Genomic DNA, 20263 nt, shown 5'->3' on the forward strand with positions numbered 1-20263 from the left:
TGACCCCACCGAGGGGACGGCCCGGAGCGCGGAGCGCGGGAGAGACGTTCCGGGGAGAGAAGTGGCCGGGCAGAGAAGGGCTCGAGGCGTCGCCCCGGGACTCCTTCCCCAGGGCTGCCCCGGGCTGTGGGGAGCCGTGGGGACGGGCTGTGAGGAGCCGTGGGGACGGGCTGTGAGGAGCCGTGGGGACGGGCTGTGGAGAGTCATGGCCCCGGGCTGTGGGGAGTCATGGGACGGGCTGTGAGGAGTCATGAGACGGGCTGTGGGGAGTCATGGCCACGGGCTGTGGGGAGCCATGGGGATGGGCTGTGGGGAGCCATGGTCCTGGGCTGTGGAGAGCTCTGGGACGGGCTGTGGAGAGCTCTGGGACGGGCTGTGGAGAGCTCTGGGACGGGCTGTCGAGAGGTATGGCCACGGGCTGTGGGGAGCCATGGCCCTGGCCTGTGGGGAGCTGTGGTCCCTGCCCATGGGGAGCCGTGACCAAGGGCTGTGGGGCGGCCACAGCCCGTCAGGAGTGACTGCACACTGGAACAGGCTGCCTGGAGAGGGTATGGAGTGTACTTGTGGAGAAGCACTTGGGGGTGATGGAAAACTCTTACGTGAGCTGGCAGTGAGCAACTGGATCCTGGGATACAAGTGGATGTGGCAGTTTGCAACATGGTTGAGTTTATAAGCTGGTGATTGGTCAAAGATTGGACTTGATGATCTTTGGGGTCTTTTCCAGCTGTAATGACTCAGTGATTACCAGAGGTGGCCACGCTTGTACCAAATGAGGCAGAGGTGACCACAGGCAGCGCTTGGTGGGGCTGCTGCTGATTTTAGGAGCTCCCTAAACGCAGACACAGAGTCTGAATTTTGAACAGAAACATTGTTTATTCTGCAGAGGGCGCAAGGTGGAGTTTTCCATAAATCGGTAAAAAGTTACATCTTTTATACAGTAAAATTTACATGAACCTGCCTGTCCAATACATATTGTCTCTGCTCTGACAGGAGTGTTTCCACGTTACAGACAGAGAACACCATGGAGTGAATTCACCCCTGTCTGGATTTGCAAGTTAATTGTGATGCAACAAAGATGTTTCCACATGTAAGTTTTTATTTTCTCAATAAGTTGTTAAAGTACTTCATTAAGGCATCGTATTCCCAAAGAAAATACTCCAATTATTATAATAGTTCTCATTTTTTGTTAAGTGAGAGCAAAACAAAACTCAATGTTATTATACATCTGCATGTCCCTGGGGATTTCGTTGCTCTGCTCCTGATTCATGCCTGGGGGTGGTGAGAGGGGGAGGAGGAGGCAAATCAAGCGGGGAGTAATTTTCTAGAATAAATTTACATTTAAGGAACTTAACATTGTAGTTAGTTGCTGCTGGCGTAATTAATGATCGTTTCCCAAACCTCAACGAACTCATTGAACTATATCTGAATATAAAACCCGGGAAGTAACTCCAGCTATTACGTTACAAAGGTCAATTTGCTGACATTTCCTGAAACTAAAGCACGATGGCTTTGGGTGGAAACACGGAACTGGTGGCGTGGCTGGGCAGGGAGGGGAGGGGGATGAGATAAAGGCTGGGCTGCAGCAGCTTGTGCAGAGCTGGGAGGAAAGAGGAAATGGCAAACATCTGGTTCTGATGTTTCTGTGCAAGGCTCTGAAGCCGAAGTGTGAACTCTGCTGACAATCCTTCAGTGCGTGGTACACAGAACACTCAGGATACATTTTTAAAGTCTATTTAAATGAGCTCAAACGCCTAAAAACCAGCCCTCCAAATTCCAAATAAGCAGTGAGAGATGATGTTGGTTACATTAAATTCAAGATTAGGTAACGGGGTTGAAAAAGTCATCTTTTCCCTTACCTAAAATAGCCCCTGAGTAACATCCCTGAGCTCATCAAGCAGGAAATGGCCTCTGTCTGGGATTGGGGATCTTTGCATTTCTGTGCTGGATCTGTTGAACCAACTCTCTGTAGCCTGAAAACCTTCTCACAGGTGGTTCCAAACTGCTGGTTGCCCAGAGAAGCTGTGGCTGCCCCGTCCCTGGCAGTGTCCAAGGCCAGTTTGGACAGGGCTTGGAGCAATCTGGGGTAGTGGAAGTTGTCCCTTCTACTAGAGGGGATCTTTAAAGTCCCTTCCAACCCAAACCATTCTGTTATTCTGTGACTCCTCCTACGGGCATTAACGTCCAACCTGAAATTCCCAGATAAAGCCCAGGGATTAGGTTTGTCTTTTTTAACTTTGCTATTAAATTTTGCAGATTGTTAAATTAAACCCTAATTAACGTTCCTGGGAGGAATCCCTTCTGCACCTCTCTCTCTGGTGATGTGTAAAACCACGGGGGATTACGGACCCGCAGCCAAGTCACCACCGCTTGTTACTTGGCGGCAGAAGTAAGTGGGACATCTCGCAGTAACAGATTGAAATCTTTTAATGCTGCTTGGGCACGAGCCAGGAGGCTCAGCGAGGGCAAATCTTTTATTAATAGAACCTCTCCAAGTGCTCCTTTTCACCCACGGAGTAGCCGGCGGAGTTAAAAGATCCCCGTTTAAAAACCATCGAGGTGGTTACAATTCAGGCAAATGCAGTAAAAGTGATCTCAGATCACATGTTAAGGGTATGATTCATCAAGATCTGCCCAAATTAAGGCAGGAGTGGCAAGTGCAGCTGCCAGCACAGTCACCAGATCTCAGCTCTGTCAGGCCCACGTTACTCCCTAAAACATCTGTGCTTGGGAGGATTGTTTTTTTTGGCAGATCCTTGACAGAGAGAAAGGGAAAATGTTGGGTTTTACTTGGTCTGGGTCATCTGTGGGACAGCTTTTACCCTGTTACAGTGATTGCATGGAGCTCTCATGCTTTAATGTAAGATTATTAACCAAAATATGTGTGTAGTTTGGTGCTTCAAGGGTGAATCCGAATTGACAGAGTTTAGATGACACAGAAGTTTTTAAAACCAAACTGCACCGGTATTTCTGAAGGTGTCTTCAAGCAATCTTTTGCATGAGAAACATGGGGAATGTGCCATATCTTGTTCCAACATTGTATTCACAAGACTTTTCTATTTTTTTTCAGTTGCTTTGACTAAAATTGCAAGCTATTATTGGAAAAAAATGACATTTTTATTAAGTCATGTGTAAAAGTTCAGAGCATATCTAAAGCTTGTTGAGGAGCATAAGAATTTCCAAAAAAAGGTGACCTGATTTTGAAATAAAACATGGTGTCAGTGCAAATCCAGAAGTTGGACTGTGTGGAGTACCTGCTCCTGCTCCTAAAGCTGCCAGGACTGTGCCCTTCACGTGGCAATTACACACTGATTTTTTTGACTCAGTTCTTGTATCTGACTTGCTCCAAAAATAGATCCTTTCTGCAGAAATCAGCAGATTGTGTCCAACTCTTTGTAGGGGTAAATTTGATCTGTGGGCCATTTTTATTTTCAGCCACTTTTGTCTGTTCCTCTTTTTGGCAAAGGCCTCCCTTGTTCTTGGCCCTGTGTGTTCTTATGTAAAGCTTTCCTAAAGCCTTGGTGGGGTTTGTGCCTCTGGGGTTTCTTTAATATAATCTTCTGGTTAAAAGCTTTTTGTTCCTACAACCTATGCTTATTATTTTTATATATATCCCATTCACAGCCTAGGGAAAAAAATAATGGCATCTAGAAGCTCGCTGGAAGTGGATTTTTACATAATAAACCTTCTATTCTCGTATTTAAAGATTATCACCAAAGGGCTTGGTACAATAAAACTGAAAGAGGTGGATTTAGGTTACATATCAGGAGGAAATTCCTTACTCAGAGGGTGGGCAGGCCCTGGCACAGGTTGCCCAGAGAGGCTGTGGCTGCCCCATCCCTGAAAGTGTTCAAGGCCAGGTTGGACAGGGCTTGGAGCAACCCTGGATAAGGGAAGGTCGTTAGGGATGGAAGAAACCTCTGAAGATCATCCAGGCCAACCCCCCTGCCAAGGCAGGGTCACCTGGTGACACTGGAATGTGTCCAGGTGGGTTTGGAATATCTCCAGAGAGGGAGGATCCGTGCCCTCCCTGGGCAGCTCCAGGGTTCTGCCACCTCCTTGGAAAGAAGATCTTCCTCATGTTGAGGTGAAACGTCTTGTGTTTCAGTTTATGGCCATTGCTCCTCGTCCCGTCAGTGGGCACCACTGGAAAGGGTCTGGCACCATCCTCTGACACCCCTTGGAGGGATTGATATGGATTGATGGGATCCCCCCTTAGCCTTCTCCAGACTAACCAGGCCCAGTTGCCCCATTCTCTCCTCATAAGAGAGATGCTCCAGTCCCTTCAGCATCCCCGTGGCCTTTGTTGGACCCTTTCCAACAGCTCTTTGTCTCATCCCGAGGAGCCCAGAACTGGACACAGCACTCCAGGAGTCGAGTGGAGGGGCAGGATCACCTTAGTGCCACCATGGGAGCCACCACCTGTCCCACTATAAGTAACACCATCGGTGCCACCGCCAGTCCCACTTGTGACTGCCACCATCGCTCCCACTGTCAGTGACACTCTCGGTGTCCCCCTGGACCCCACAGACCCACTCTCGGTGTCCCCCCGGAACCCCACAGACCCACTCTCGGTGCCCCCCCGGACCCCACAGACCCACTCTCGGTGTCCCCCCGGACTCCACAGACCCACTCTCGGTGCCCTCCGCCCCCTCCCTCCCTTCTGTCCCGGCCCCGCTCGGGGCATTTCTTTGCCCCGCCCATCATCCCCTCGTTCCCCGCTCCCATTGGCCGTTCCCTCTTACCGTCGGAGCGGCGCAGCCAATGGGCGCGCGGCGCGGCGGCTCAGCAGCCAATGGGCGCGCAGCGCGGCGGCAGAGCCCGCCCTCCGAGCGGGCCGGCGGCGGGTCCGGGAGGGGCGGGGGCGGCGGCGGCGGCGGCGCTGGAGCGGCGGGAGCGGCCATGAAGGTGAGGGGAGAGCCGTGAGGGTGAGGGGTTTTGTCCGGCCGGGAGAGCGTTTTTCCCTCTGTGGGGAGAGAGGGAGGGAGGAGGGGGCGAACGGCGGAGGGTGACGGGGCTGGGCCCCCCTGGGGTGTCCGGGCCCGGCCTCCCCTCAGGCCGCGGGCGCCGTCCCGCTGTGAGGGGCGGCCGCGCCGGCCCCGCCGAGCTGAGGGGCCCCCGCGCCTTGTGCTGAGTCAGCAGCCGAGCAGGGCCCGGGCTGGGCCTGTGAGGGGCACAGCGGGGGCTGCCGGACCCCGGGGCGCCCCTGAGGCTCCCGGGGCTGTCGTCGTGCGGTCGGGGGAAAAGCTTTGCTTGGTCTAAGGGAGGGTCAAAAGAGGAAGTTCCAGTTAAAAATAATTAAAAATACATGTCTTCCGCTGCTGTCCCGCTGCTCTGGTAGCACCCCCTTGCACAGGTGTGCTCTCCCAGCTCGGCTGCCTTTCTCAGCTGGAATCCTCCTCAGGTGACACCCTCACAGCCAAAAACAGCCGCAGAGAAGTTGCAGCGCAGTGTTTTGCCCCTGTAGGACGCGCATAAGGCGTGGAGAGAGAGGATACTCGATGGCAGCTGGTGAGGAGAGAATATGGAAGTAGAGAGCGGTGGTTTTGGTGCAGAAGTTGGCAGCGTTTTAACTGATTCCCAAGGGAGGGAGTTTTTTGTTTTACCGTGTCTCGTTCGTGTGCTGTGTTGGTGCCTTTCAGCATGGTCTGGTTTCTTCTGCAGAGCAATATGGAGAGTCTAGACTCTGTAACTCAATTATCAGTTAATGACCCGAGGGCATAGGAGGAATCCACAGGTGGCGTAGGTAGGTTAAGGAGAAAATTAATGGTGCCCGGGTAGCCCTATCCTGAACCTTGAAATGACCGAGTGGTTGGCAGTAAGATAAAGAGATTCTCTGTTTCATACTAACAACAGTTATGTGTCCAAAGTGGGTAACGAAAAGTTCCTAAAAATACATTTCTTTAGTGTTGACAGTGATGTCTGAGCAGTTGCTACAGGCTCTGGAGTAAAATAGGTCTAAGAAGGTGTTAAACCCTCAGGCAGGGGCTGTGGTAGCAAATATCTCACATCCCTTTAGTCACTGAGTGTCCTCCTGCTGCCCTGACCCCCCGAAAAGACCATAGTTATGCAAGAAAACGAGTTGAGTTTTGACAGACTCTTCTGGTTCATTGTTATATTTTTCTGATATTTGTATGTGGCTTCCCCTTAAATTGAGAAAAAGTATTTTTCTAAAGTCCCAAGTTTTAAAACTCGGAGCGGTGTTGGATTAAGTCATTGGTTTTCAGGTTCTGTTTCTGGAAAGTTAATTCCTCTTGCCTAATAAACTAGGGTAATTATGTGTAACTTGTTTTGTCCAGGAAAAATTAATATTGATCTGTTTTCCAGTTTTTATTATTGAGAAGTAGAAAATAAGGCTTAGTTTGAGGATTGGATTTCTTGTAGAAATTAGTTACTTTAGGAGTTACATCACCATGTCACTGAGCTGTCTGGTTGGATTGGGTTTCACAGCAAGAATTACAAGTCTCAAAAGCAGTTATTTTGTGTCTTTGAGCTTTGGGGAGACGAAAAGAGGATCCTCTGGAATGAAAAAGAGAACAACTGTTAAAGAAAAAAAGTATGAAGAAATAATTATGTGTATAGGAAGTCGTATCCCTCAGCTTCCTTCCAGAGAGAACCTGATGGGATTGTTTTACCCCTCCTTTTTTTTTTTTGAGCAGGTTTCAGGGAGCCACCTGACAGTGATTAAACATGTGACCTGAACAGCTTGGAGTCCAAATTCCACCTCTGAGTAGAATGTGCACTTTTGATCGAGAATCCAGCACTAAAGGCTTTCAGGGATAAAAAGTAGCATTTTTTTAATGTGTCTAGGATTTTCTGTAGTGTTTTAAGACTGCATGACTCAAAACTGAAATCCAATCAAGAGAGAATAAAAGTTGTTTTAATTCTTGTTAGACATTTTGTAAGGCAACAAAACAAGGGGGTTCAGGGAGATCTTGAACAGCGTTTCCCTCTCAGTGAAACCGAACTAATGAGCTTCTAACGAAGATTGGTTTTCAAGTTTGAAACCCAGGAATGTTTTTTTGGAGAGAGTTTTGTTGTGAGTCATACAGGAGCTGGATTAGTTCTGGAGCAGATCCTGCAGGGACAGCTCTGCATTAATCATGAGAAATTGCTGTTCCCGCCTGTCATCCCCTCAGGTTTTGCCCCTCACCTACAACAGCCTGTCAGTCTCCTCCTTCCTTGCTCTGTGTCACCTCCTCAAATTCCTGACTCTTCTTGTGGGGAATTCTGCTGGAAAAGGAGTTGTGAATGTGAGCTCCCTGTGCCTGCGTTGGCCTCTCGGAGGTAAATCTTTCCCACTTCGGATTTCAGCTGGAGCAGAGCTGGCGGGGCTGTCACAGGATTCCTGGTGCTCTGGGAATTCACACCACATGCTTCTGGGATGACGACAGATGGAGTGAAGCAGCTCCTCAGTAGCAAAGTCACATCTGATGGGGGCCTTCAGATATTAATTTTCTGCTCTTGCTTCTCGGTGTTTTCAGGCGGGAGCTACTTCCATGTGGGCTTCCTGCTGCGGATTGCTGAATGAAGTCATGGGGACGGGAGCAGTGCGTGGCCAGCAGGCTGGGTTTGGGGGAGGTGCTGGCCCATTCAGGTTTACACCAAGTACAGACTTCTCAGCGTATCCATCTCCAGCTGCAGCCAGCACGAACATCGTCTGCAAAGCCTGTGGACTTTCCTTCTCAGTTTTCAGGAAAAAGGTGAGTATATTCCCTATTACACGGTATTTTTACCCTGTGAGCTAATCTGTGGCATACTGGGAGATGAGCGTGTGCTTCTCAGAAAAACCAAGGCAGAAATCCAGGGAGGGAGGAAGTGCCTTGTTCTGAGGTCACAGGAAATTACTGTCAGCCAGGATTAGAAGTTAAGAGGTCTCGTGTTCATTAGTCAGTGACACGCTGGATCTGGGCTGACCTGGAAATTAACGGACTCTCATTTGTGAGATACAAACGTGTTGGCTTCAGGATCTTAAACGTTAAAGCAGATCTGTTTTTGAAGATGGCACCAAACACAGTGGTTGAGTACTGGAAAGAACAAACTGCACGGTGGAAAAGGTAAAAACTCACAATACAGTATCAGAGCCTCTTTGTGGGAATTCCTAGTGCAGTTCTGATTGTTTCCTAGCCAGCTTTAGTCCTGCTAAAAGCTGTTGTGATCCAACAGCCTGTTGCTTCCCTGGGAAACAGGCAGGTGGGTTAATGCAGATAAATGAGATTGTTAATATTATTTCTGTGTACCACAACTGTCCAGGCTCGTTATTTTGTCCCCTCAGTGACTTAACCCTCGGCAGCTCTTCCAGATGATTGTGTAACCTCTTCCCTGTGTCTGTGTGTTGCTTCCCCTTCCCATATGTCCTGTTGATCACATGTTGAATCGAGTGTGTGTAGGGATGTTTTCTGAAGCTGATAATAATTTCCTAAAATCCTGAAAGCCTCAAAGAGTTTGGGTTTGTTCACAGCAGATGAAATGCTGACAGTCGTATCCATTGTCCAGCTTTTGTGTATTGTGAGTCTTTTGAACAAAGCTCTCTTCAGAAATGACATCTGGGCATTGGGGAGTATTTCCCTGCCATGTGATTCATCACATCCTTAGCCTGCTTTGCATTCTGGGAATCAGTTGAGGAAGAAGTTGAGAAGTTCCTTAAAGTTTGAGGGTTACACTGTGTTTTTTTACACATGAAAAGAACAGCAACAGTAAATGCACAAGTGTTTTAACAGACCATAAAATTGGTTCAGTTTTGTTTGTTGGTTAAAGTACAACTTGAGTACTTTATTCATTTGTTTATTCCTAATGTTTTTCACTGAGACTTCAGATCAGCTTCAGTATTGCCACAAAAGTGAGAGACTGCCTTGGAGCACCTGCAAAACCGTCTGACAGGGCAGCTTTGTGGACTTAAACCTTAAAAATTCCATATGTCACAACTGAGAGTGGAAAAACTAACAGTAAATTCCGTAGCCTGGAGAAGGAAGGAGCAGGGCCTGGGTTTGTGTTGTGTGACAAACAGCTGAATGGTTGTTTTCTTTCCCTTTAGCACGTGTGCTGTGACTGCAAGAAGGATTTTTGCTCCGTTTGTTCAGTCTCACAAGAGAATCTCCGGAGATGTTCCACTTGCCACTTGCTGCAAGAAACAGCCTTCCAGCGACCTCAGCTAATGAGATTGAAAGTGAAGGATCTGCGTCAGTACCTGATTCTCAGGAACATCCCAACAGACACCTGCAGAGAGAAGGAAGACCTGGTGGATCTGGTGCTGTGCCACCACGGATTGGGGTCGGAGCAGGACATGGACGCTGGCAGCTTGCGCTCGTCACGCTCACAGACCTCGGGGTTTTTTACTCATCCCTTTTCCACGTCTGTATCCATGTCCAATCCAGGAGAACTCGCAAACAGAAGGGGAAGCACAGGAAGTGGAACACCTTCACGGGTACAGTAGTTGACATGTTTTATGGTGTAGCATTGGGGGGGGTTGTTGGTTTGTTTTTGAAGTTCTGCTTCACTTTAAGATAAAACACCAACTGGTACAGTTTGGAGGGGCAGGAAAAACACCTTTTGTATCTCACACCTGAAACCAGGAGACTTAGCAAAGATTCCTAGTTTAGGTTAGAGGTGACCTAAACCAGTAATGATTAGTAACAACTGAAACTTCTAAATGTCATTGTCACCCATGATCACCTTGGTTTGAAGAGAAGTGTTTTATAAGGGAATAACATGGTTTTTATTCTAATTAGTTTCATCTTTTACACAGGGCCAAACGGAAACATCTATAAATAATGAAGAAGAAGAAAGTGCAGAAGAGCAGGTGAGAGATGAACTATCCAAAGAATAGATTTTTGGCCTGTGACACCATGCAGTGTTTAGATCTCTCAGCATTTGGCCTCATGCTCTGGTTCTTCCAGAGTTTGCCGTGTCAGGCAATGAATGTCTGCACATGCTCACTTTAAAAATAATTTACCTTCAGCCAAGCTGCTGCAGCTTCATATAGCTCCAAATGTGGGGCCCTGAGCTTAGCAGGACACTCAAACCATACAACTGATGTGTTTCAGACCCCTGGACTGTCCAGGAAGCGAGCGAGGGCGTCGCTGTCCGACATCTCAAGCCTGGAAGACATCGAAGGGTTGAGTGTTCGGCAGCTGAAGGAAATACTGGCCTGTAACTTTGTCAACTACTCAGGATGCTGTGAGAAATGGGAACTTGTGGAAAAAGTGAGCAGATTGTACAGAGAGAGCGAGGAAAACCACAAGACACGTAGGTTTATACTTTGTTCTCACTTTCTTAAGACTGTGCGTTTTCTGGTTTCCGGTGTTTGGTTCTGCCAGCGGGACTTGGTGTCTGACTTGGAACGCCTGGGAAGTTGGGTTTTAGCAATGCAAGCTGCCCCTAGAGTAGCTGACCGTGGCTCTGGTGATTAAACGAAGCTTTCCAGGGTTGTGCTGGTTTTTCTAAGACTCTTTTCCAAAGCTTGGAGAGCTCAGCTTTCACGGGGAGGGTAAAATTGCACAACTGAGAACCGGTTCCTCAGAGAACATGAAACTTGGCACCTCCACATGCTTTGCTGGGTTTCACAGGGCATTAGCCAGAGCTGCTCCTCGGCTGTGCAGGCCAGGGCACTTCAGCTCTGTCACTGCAGAGCAGAATTAAAAGCTACAGTGGCAAAAGTCCAAGTGGTTTGGTCTCAGTCCATGTTTTCATGGTGAGGTGGTTCTGTGGCTGCAGCTCAGTGACTGGGGTTGTTCTGAGTCTGTTCCACTCAGCAGCTGGAGTCTTTTACTTGTGTGGTTACAGAATATCCACAGACCAGCTCTTGCTCACACAAGCAAAGCTCGGAAAAAAAAAAAAAAAGCTTTAAACTTAGGATTTTTAGTTTTTTTACCATGGTCTGATGGAACATTCAATTATTGATGAGGATGTTGGCTATTTGCAACAAAACCTCATGTTTAGTTCAGTTCTGCCACCTTTCTGACCTACTTAGGGCTTCCACTTCTTATTCTGCTTTATTATTATTGTGTTTAATCTTCTGAGGAAAACGTTCTGCCAAACACTGAGCTCTGGGACGGAAAACCAACACGCTCTGAATTTTAATCCAACACGTTATTTCACAGCCATTATATTCTGAATTGAAAATGGTTTTCTGAGTTTAGAGAATGGAGCTAAATATGGGGATGTTCACTGAGGGACTTTCTAGTGCTATTGGAGGAATGGAGATTAATTCTGAGCTGGGGGTTAGAAAAACTCTTGTGAGAAGGGAGCAGCACAGGAGTGGAGCGTGGCTGGGCTGGAACCGCCCGGGTGCTGCGGGGCCCGGGGGCCTGACCTGTCCCTTTTGGGTTTCAGAGGGTGAGAAGATGCAGCTGAACGAGGACGACGACAACCTGTGCCGGATCTGCATGGACGCGGTGATCGACTGCGTGCTGCTGGAGTGCGGCCACATGGTCACCTGCACCAAGTGCGGGAAGCGCATGAGCGAGTGCCCCATCTGCCGCCAGTACGTCGTGCGCGCCGTGCACGTCTTCAAGTCCTAGGCCAGCCCCGGCTCCCGGGGGTGGCAGCGCTGAGCCCCGGCAGCCCCTCAGCCCGTCAGTTCTCGGTTAGACACGGCCCTCGAGCGCCAGGTTCGGTTCTGAAGTTTGTGAAAGGTTTTTCTAACCCCCCCTCCTGCAGGGCAGGGCAGGGCTGGGCAGGCCGAGGCCAGGCCTTTGTGTGCAGGGCTGGCGCTGCCCCGCTGAGCTGATCACCCTGTCGGGGACTGTTGGAGTCAAACTGTTTACAGCAGCTCTTGCTCTCTTCTGAAGAATCTCCTTACACGTTCAGCACTCGGCGAGTGGTCAGCAAACACCTCTGCTTGAGCCTGTGACGTTCTTAGTGCATTAGAAGCAATGAATATATCAGTTGAATATTCAGCTTTTCCCTTACTCTAGAATGTACCTGTCCCGACACGGGGTCGGGCACGGCTGTAGGAAGCACTGCCATGAACTGTATCTGCACAGAAGCCCTTAAGCAATCTGGCTGTGTGCTGATTGCTCCTTCTGAATGTCTGTCATGACACAATGTGCTGTCTTGGCTGTTCTCTGTCAATGTACAAAACACTCCGTCACTTTGCAGGGCTCAGGGGCTGCACGGGGCTCTGCCAGGTGGGCTCCAAAAACCAGTTACTGGGTGGTTTTGGGATGAGGAAGAAAATATTTTTTTAAAAAGGGGTATTCTAGCAAACCATATTATTAGTGTGGTCCTTAATCCGCTCATGCCTGTTGTAACTATTACTCTGTGATGATTGTACTCCATGTGCCGACAGCCTGATGTTACTGTGAACACTGATCAGGGTCACCACCTCCTGCTGCTAACGTGGAATGTGTGGCATTACTAACCTTAACAGGGAAGGGGGCAGGTGGGAGCAGGGAAAGGAAACGCAGGTTTGATTTAAAAACCTCTTGTTCAGAGACTTTCACCCCAAGGCTGAGTCACCAAAACCAGCTTCCCAGGGGCTGCTGGGGCCCCTGTGTCGCTGCCAGCCCTTGGCCCAGGGCTGAGCTGGGCTTTGTGCCATCAGCACAGGTACAGGAAGGTCCTCTTGGAGCAGGAATTGTAGGATACCTGTGAGGGATGACCTGGGGAAGAAGAGGGGCAAGGGTTGCTCCTGTTGGGGATCTGGGAGGATCCCTGTGGCCAAGCTTGGCCATGACAGATTGGTTAAGATCTCTGTTAAAAAAAAGAGGTGAAGAAGGACCCTGTCTCTCCAGTACAGTTATTCTCTGAGTTGATTAACAAAGGTACAGTTTCTGTTCTGATTTGCCACGTGCCAGCAAAGTACCGGAGTCAGGGCTGGGCCTTGCTAAAGGTCCAGGACCTGAGGATTGTCCCTCTGCTGTGCTGGCACTGGCTCTCCTTTTTGTGAACAGTTAAGTTGCCCTGAAAGAGAGAAAGTTGCTCCTCCTCACCCTAAAACACAGCTCCGAGCTCTGCTGGGTATTTTTCAGAAGGGAGCAAACCTCTCAATGGCTTTATTTTTTAGAAGTAACTTTTTAATGGTACTTAATTCCTGGAGTCTGTCCAGCAGGGCGGCTAATGAAGACAGACATGCCCTCGGTGTTATTTCCATGCTGCTCATTAGCCACTCAAGCTTAATAAAGATTGGTGATGGGCTCCACCAGCCTCTGTCTCTGGTTTTTTTTTAAGCAGCCCTGGAAGTGGTGATTACTCTGCTCAGGCTTTAATGCTTGAGATGTCAGTGCTCCTCAAGCTCACCCTGGGCAGATCCCTGCTGGGGGAATGCAGAAGTGGATGTTTTGCCGCTTCCTCATTAAAAAAAGGCTTGGAATATTCTCACTTAGAGAATGGGACAAAGACCACACAGTCACTGCAGCCACTCCCCCCCTCCCTGGCCAGCCCCAACTCACCTTCCCCCAGCCCCACCGGGCAACAGAAACGCGCAGAACCAGCACCTCTTTTTGTACAATTGTTTATACAAATTCAACAAAGGTAAAACTGCATCAGGAAGGTCTACGAAAACAACACCGTACAACAATGGCACTTATGAATGCAGAATTTTACAATCAGGAAATAACCATGTTATAAACCTTAAATGAGAACTCAACTCACACTTCAAAGAAAGAGAGACTACGTTTGACCATTTATTCTACTGCTGGACTCACTGTATAAATTAATTTTATATTGAGTACAAGAGCTCATGCTACAGAGTGAAACCCTCCTATGTGCAAAAGCTGAAATTGGATTTTTTTTTTAAAATTTTGAGAAAAAGGTGATTTCTATACAGATAAAAGTGTTTTACTTCAACTATAATTTACACCTTATTTCCACAACATGCTTATGTCACTTCTGAAGTATACAAAGCAGGATATAAACTTCCATTAAAACATGCTTTAAGTTGAAAGTATGAACCTACTTTTCCTGACCTGGGCACGTTTGTAGATAGATACTGTCTACGAAGTATAGGTTAAGTTCTCGCCTACCATAAGTAAAGATAAAAATTGGCAATCAAAACCGAAACACTGGTAATGCATTCAAACATTGCATAAATAATTTTTAAACAATTTTTGTACAAAAATAGTTCTGCATAATGTAAGATGTAACAAAACAAAACGTGTTAAGAAGGCAGAAATGCAGTGCGTGGTCCACTTGAATGACACCAACTTTTTTTTTTTTTCTTGTTTTAAGAAATGAAAAGCAGAAATCAAATTTACACTACCAAGCACATGCTGTGGTACTTTAAATAACAGTATTTCTTGGAGCTCAGTCCTCTTCCGGGTGTGAACAATTATCATCAGTAACAGTCGCCTTATGAATTTGCATAAGAGCCAGTGCAGGACATCCCAGGTGGACTGAATTAGTGGCACAAGTTGAAATTCTTAACATGGGTAGTTTCACGTTGTTCTCTCCTCGACAAGAGTTGTAAAATCCAATCGCGGCATTTTCTGATATTCCAAGTTCCCAATTGAAAATAAAATCCCTACGTGTTCTTAGTCCCTTCCCCCCCTCGCCCCAGTATTTACACGAGTCCTTTAACTAACTCAGTTTTTGCAGAAGTTTTTCTTCCACTTGCCCAAACTGGACACTTACGGACATTTCCGCTATGAACTGCTCGCAGCCCTCCTTCGTCACTTGCTTGCAGTACCTCAGGTCGATCTGGCAGATGTTCCCACAACGTTTGAAGTAGGACAGGCACTGGTCAGTGACCTTATTGCAGTCTGGGGGGAGAACAAAGGGCAGGATTTAACAGCCCGGCTTGGTTCCTTCTCAGACACGAGGACGGCTTATCCCGTATCCCGACCGCGGTCAGTCCTTTGTGCCCCTCCCACGGAATCCCAGGCTGCTCCATCGCCCATCTCAATCCCCCCGGTTAGGCTGTTGTGTAACCGTGGGATAAAGCCAAGCAGCCAGATGTGCAGAGCAGAGACAATCCCCTGGCAGGATGAGCGTGTGCAGCTCACGGCTCAAAACACGCACGGGACCGCTCGCAGCTGCCACAGAGGGGGCGGCTGTCCTGGCACAGGCCACTTCCACCAGCAGCACATCCAGCTGCTGCCCGGGCTGGGGCAGGAAAAGCTGGATCAAACCCCTCACCCAAGCCCAACACCGCGAGCACTTCCCCTCCCCCCGTGCGCCTCCCTCACCTGATAAATTAATTTCCGTTAACGAATCCCGCGTGGTGGTTCCGACCGCGGTCAGCAGGTTAATAGACTGATCTGTCACGTGGTTACAGTAACTGAGATTGAGTTTGGAGAGCAGAGGCATGTGCCTGATGATCAGCCGCAGAGAGGCGTCGGTGATATCCAGCCCCGCCAGGCGCAGCTCCACGATGTTCCGTAGCTTGCTCCGGTTGTCGATCTGACCTGGGGAGCGGAGGCAGCAGGTCAGTCCCCCAAGTCCCACCTGCGCTGCCGACATCTGCAGGCCTATGAAATGCACCGTGACACACGACACTGCTGCCCTAGGTCAACTTCACACCCTTCTGCCTGTCTGGAGCTTTGGAGGGGACATCAGCAGGAACACTCGTCTATTTTTGGAACAGGCACGTGGACAAAGCCACCCCCTGACTTCAAAACAAAAGGGATGGAAGTAACTGCAGGGGCCCAGCAGAATTACAAGTCGGGAATAAGCAGTAGGCTGTGCAGTGCATGCCAGAAAGCAGATCTGATTTGCTCAAAATTTCACCTGAGCTGAAATCCGGGCGAATGGGGCATGACCCACAGAACTGCTCCTTCCCTGAACTGGAAGAAAGTGTTTCCATACTCTCTAAAGTACACCCGTTGCAGCCTGAAGAGAAGAAAGTCAGACAGAAAACCAGCACAGTGGCTCAGACGATGGTTCAGCAGCCAGAGAACATCCCTGTCACCCCGGGGCTCCGGCCAGGAGGTGCTGCAAGTCACTGCCTCGAACACCCCGTGGGTCAGCACAGCCCCAGCCCCAGCTCTGGGGGCTCCTGCCCGATTGCTCCGAGGGGACGCGGCAGCAGGACACGCCCCAGGGGCTGGGATGGGGCTCCCACACTCTCCTCTCCCTTACCTGGCCGGTTGTCCGTGGGCGGCGACAGGAGGTCTCTCATTTGTGCGTCTTTCAGCCCCTCTGCCCACTGCACGTCCAGAGTCCGCAGCAAAGGACAGCTGGAGCTGCAAAGTGCTGACACTGCTATCCATGAGCACCCTGATAACAGCAGGTCCCGCAGACCTGCAGAGACAGAAGAGGAGGGAGTGTGTGACCTTCCCAGAGACATCCCAGTGATCTCTGCTGCCACACGAAGGCTCCACAACACTCCCAGCACTCCAGGACAAGCAGGGACCCCGTGAGCCTCCTCTGGCCCAGATCTCCACCTCTCCCATCACCTGAACTCCCCAGCTGTGGGTGACCATCACCACCCCCTCTCATCACCTCAGCACAGGCCCTTTCCACCTGTTGGCCAAGACTCGCCTCAAATTATTTTAAGCAAACATGTCAAGTAGTCACAAAAAGTAATTTTGGGCCCATTTTAACCCATTGTTTTTACATATCTACACCCCACCCAGGAGAATCTACTCCTCTCCTACAACACCCAATCCCTGCAGACCTTCCCCAGAGGCTGCAGTTCACATACAAACGGGTTTGCTAAATTTGGTGATCGAAACACATCACTTACCTGGCAGTCTGTTGATAAGCCAACTCAGCTGCTTTTTAGATATATTTGTCCAGCTAAGATCAAGGGTTACAGGCTGTCTCCTAATAATGCCACTAAGCATAAGTGGAGTGATGGATTTACAATGGTTTAAATCTATTTTGGTCCATAATCTTTTGTCACAGCACCTACCCAAAAAGAAAAAAAAAAACCAACAGCACTTTATTTGGCACTTGTTTGGATTTCCACAGGGCTTTAAAAGGTGTCATTAAACAGTAGGAAAAACGACAGCACTTAACTGAAAATAGCAAAAATAAGGCCTAGTGATGTTAAGATAAACACAACCCCACACAATGTTACATAAGTTTCAAGTTTCTCCATCAAATACATCCTGCGATAAAGCAGGGAATTATTTCCAGAGAATTACAAGTGTCAACAACTTCAGATCCCGTTTTAAGTCATCCCAGCACTTAAATGAAATCCATTTTCTAGCTTGAAGACAAGCCACTGCTTCTTCCTTACCTTCTGACTATGAAGCCCAGTTTTAAATAATACCCTCATGATTTCCCCTGGGCTTTCCTTACTTAAAACCATTGGATTTGGTAAAACAGATCCCCCCTCTCCTGTTCTGTGTGTTTGTGTCATTTCTATCCATGTGGCTTATGCATTTCTTCACTCTTTATGGTTCTCTAAGGGCAACAACATCAAGTCCTGACGCGTGTGCAGGAATCTGCATTTTCTCAGGCTTTTTTTCCATTAGCAAATACCATATTTAAATGGAAAATGCATTTACAGCTTTCAGTGACACCAAGAAGCCCACGGAGGAGACACTCCACAGACATCCCCTCGCACTGAATTATCAGCCTCTCGACTTGGTCTGGACACGTTTTTGTTGTGCCAGAAAGGAGCCTGTTGAGGTCTGTCCACGTGAGCACGTGCAGGAACCTGGGACGAGTCACAGCAGCCACGAGGCTTCACTGCAGGCTCAGTGAAACCTGAACATCTGAGCACTGAAGCTGCTGCTGCTGCCGAGCAGCCACCCACCGAGTCAGGGCTCACACAGGTACCCCCAGCACAGGGGACATGCTGTGAGTGAGCACCATGAACAAAGGATCCCTCCACGACACGCTCTGCTGGCTCAGAACACAGGGAACAGGTTTGTTCTCCATGTTCCCTCTGCAGGGAGACAACGAGCACGGCCCTTGTGAGGAGCACACCGGGGACACGGCAGGATCCTCACCGTCTCCACAGATATTTAATAGCTGAACTGAACAAACGCTGGCCATCAGCAAGTCCTGGGGCAGAATGACACCAGACTGGCTGTTCCAGCAGCAGGAACACCGTGGTGTCTGACAGCAGGACAAGCTGCTCCCGAGTGCTGCAGCCCGGCACGCTGACACCGAGGCTGACAGAGCTCCCAACAGAAATCCTGGGAACTGCTCTTTCTCAGAAAGCACCGTGGGACATGAGACATGCTGCTTCTCCAGCCTCTGCTGTCACCCCCTTCTCCTTGGGCTCACCAGAGCTCCAGGGACAGCCTGCACACCTCTCCAGGAGACATCAGTGGCTCCCTCACCCGCTGCCCTGCCCTGCCCATCCCACCACACACAGACCCAGCTCCTTCCCCGCCCTCCTTACCATCTGTTCCAGGTCTTGCAAACTCTCATACAGATGCACAAGTCTCTATGACTGAGGTAGCTAAAGACAGCCATCCAGACTTCCCTCTGCATCACGTGGGCTGCCCCATCATCCAGGGGGAGCGAGTCCGGAGGGGGGCTGATGGGAGGAGGCCGGATGACGTGCCGCTCCATCTGGATGCACTTGGGGGGCGAGAGCGAGGGCGGGGGCCGGGTGATCCCGCGGGGAGTGCTGCGCAGGCTGGGGATGAGCTGGTGCCTCAGCTCCCGGGGGGTCCCGTTCAGGCCCTTGCTGAACCTGTGGAGTCTCTCGCTGTTGTTCAGCGCGCGCTTGGGCTCCTCGTTCTCGCTCTCGGGTTCAGATTTGATGGGTTGGTGGTTCTCATTGGCAAGGCTGTTCTCGGTTTTTTGGATCTCCTGGTTAAGCTCCTTGCTGAGCTCCTTGCTCAGTTCCTTGTTGGGAAGCCGCCTTTTCCTCCTCATCTTGAACTTCTTCTTGTCCCTGGGCTCGGCGCCCTCCGTGCTGGGCCCCGCGGTGGGCGAGCTGGACCGCGACTGGTCGCTGTCCTTGGAGCGTGGCGGCGCCTCGGGCAGCTCATCCTCGGGCTCCTGCTTGAGGCGCCGCAGGGGCTTGATCATGGCAGTTCGGTCATCTGGAGCCTTCCACGATCGCCGCTGGAAGGGAAGAGACAAGGGCTGACTACTGGAGCGAGAAAGTTCCCAGCAGCACTTCCCTTCCCTTCCCCTCCCGTGCGGATGCTCCGTGCAGGGAGCCCTGCCCGGGGGGGCTGGGCCGCCTGCCAGTGCCGGCCCCACCCATCCCAGCACCAGGAACATCCACCGGCCAGAGGGATCAAGTTCAAGTGCCAACATGGATGAGCAGTCCAGCTATTGGCTCGCTGGGCTCCAGGAGTGATAAATGGATTTATTCACCCTGTAGAATCCTGCAGATCCCAGGGCCTCTCCCATTACCCAGCGGACCATTGATGCGCTGAAGATCAGCAGCTTTGTCCCCAGCAGGCCAGAACCACCCAGGCTTGGCAGACACTCCCTGGGCACCCAATTCAAATTGTGCCCCAGTGCCCTCACTCCAAAGGGCCACTTCTGAAACCCGTGGAATTGCAGTTCCTGACCCACAGTGTGGTTGGGCCTGCACAGCCTCCTTCAGGGACCTTTAGCTGCTCCCTTACACCCTTACCAAGATCTGCCCATCCTCACGTGCCCCCACCTCCAATGCCTGCAGGACAGGGAATGTGACTGACAGTCCTGATGCACCTTGGGCTGCCCCCACAGGGCTCTGCTGGCACCTTCCTCCTGCCCCAGACCCTGCTCTCAACACCCAACTGCTCTGCACTTGCTCCCATGAATCCCATCTCCCTTCCACGCACACCAGGCAGTGTTTAACACACGTGAACCCAGATCTGGGAAGGCTTCAAGTCTAATCTGACCACTCCAAGCAAGAAAGAAGCCATGAGCTGTTAAAAATGAAGCAGTTCTAATAAGAGATCTGGGCTGGCAAGAGGAGGGGAAGTGCTGTGAACACATTTGTTGTGTCAGAAGGCTCCTGTTTTCGCTCTCCCAGTAAACTAATTGGATCAGGTCAGTGGCTGTGCTCCCTGCCGTGCTTCAGCCTGCAGAGAAAGCTGATCACCCTGCCTTTAAATTAACATATGATAAAGGGAGAGGTCACAGTAAGTTAATGACAGGTTAGAATAAAAACATTACAACATCAGCCCAGTGACAGTTTGCAGCAGCCCTCACACAGGGCGCTGGTGAGCACTCTGCTTAAAGGCACTGGAGTTCTGATCCTGCCAGGCTGTGAGAGGGGAGCAGTGCCTGTGTGTAGGCCACTCCTGGGGGGTCAGCAGGGACTCCAGGCATGTGCTGAGGGGCTGTGTGTCAGGGGCAGTATTCAACCACGCAGGAAGGGCCAAACATCAGCACAGAAACAGAATTTTATTCCCTGGATCATCAAAACACAGCTGGCTGCTGTATTTTACCATGGGAAACCAGAAGAGAAAATATAAAA

The 20263-nt window shown here is 49.9% G+C and overlaps 2 protein-coding genes across 9 annotated transcripts in view; one reads left to right on the forward strand and one right to left on the reverse strand.

The window, feature by feature from the left end:
* The first annotated feature begins 25 nt into the window (after positions 1–25).
* On the forward strand, positions 26–12694 carry RNF34 (ring finger protein 34). 2 transcript variants are annotated; one of them, XM_027878584.1, is made up of 8 exons: positions 26–136; positions 338–381; positions 1008–1087; positions 7482–7700; positions 9032–9421; positions 9743–9796; positions 10041–10242; positions 11329–12694. In XM_027878584.1, the coding sequence occupies exons 3-8, from the start codon at positions 1076–1078 to the stop codon at positions 11514–11516; spliced, it is 1065 nt and encodes a 354-aa protein (XP_027734385.1). In that variant the 5' UTR covers positions 26–136; positions 338–381; positions 1008–1075; the 3' UTR covers positions 11517–12694. The 2 variants fall into 2 exon arrangements, with proteins under 2 accessions (XP_027734385.1, XP_027734387.1); XM_027878586.1 differs by lacking the exons at positions 26–136; positions 338–381; positions 1008–1087 and adding an exon at positions 4853–4905 and having other exon boundaries at positions 11329–11516.
* Positions 12695–13434: 740 nt separating this feature from the next.
* Positions 13435–20263, reverse strand: part of KDM2B (lysine demethylase 2B) — a 110886-nt gene continuing 104057 nt past the window's right edge. For 5 of the 7 annotated variants that reach the window (XM_027878544.1, XM_027878543.1, XM_027878546.1 and 2 more), the window contains 6 exons: positions 18236–18909; positions 16622–16785; positions 16015–16176; positions 15664–15765; positions 15123–15341; positions 13435–14696 (listed from right to left, as the gene is read on the reverse strand). In XM_027878544.1, coding sequence (XP_027734345.1) covers positions 14515–14696; positions 15123–15341; positions 15664–15765; positions 16015–16176; positions 16622–16785; positions 18236–18909 — 1503 coding nt within the window. In that variant the 3' untranslated portion in view covers positions 13435–14514. The remainder of the gene's footprint in view (positions 14697–15122; positions 15342–15663; positions 15766–16014; positions 16177–16621; positions 16786–18235; positions 18910–20263) is intronic. The other 2 variants (XM_027878550.1, XM_027878547.1) reach the window with 1 other exon arrangement.

The sequence above is a fragment of the Empidonax traillii genome, unplaced genomic scaffold (genome assembly GCF_003031625.1).
Source record: "Empidonax traillii isolate 1590-97213 ecotype Southwest subspecies unplaced genomic scaffold, ASM303162v1 scaffold43:size1863611, whole genome shotgun sequence".
Lineage (NCBI taxonomy): Eukaryota > Metazoa > Chordata > Aves > Passeriformes > Tyrannidae > Empidonax > Empidonax traillii.

What these genes read in the sequence shown, in the direction of transcription:
- RNF34 (XM_027878584.1), top strand. An exon ending in TCTCAGTTTTCAGGAAAAAG is followed by an intron (nt 7,701 to 9,031) that starts GTGAGTATATTC and finishes CTTTCCCTTTAG; the next exon opens with CACGTGTGCTGTGACTGCAA. An exon ending in GAAGTGGAACACCTTCACGG is followed by an intron (nt 9,422 to 9,742) that starts GTACAGTAGTTG and finishes TCTTTTACACAG; the next exon opens with GGCCAAACGGAAACATCTAT.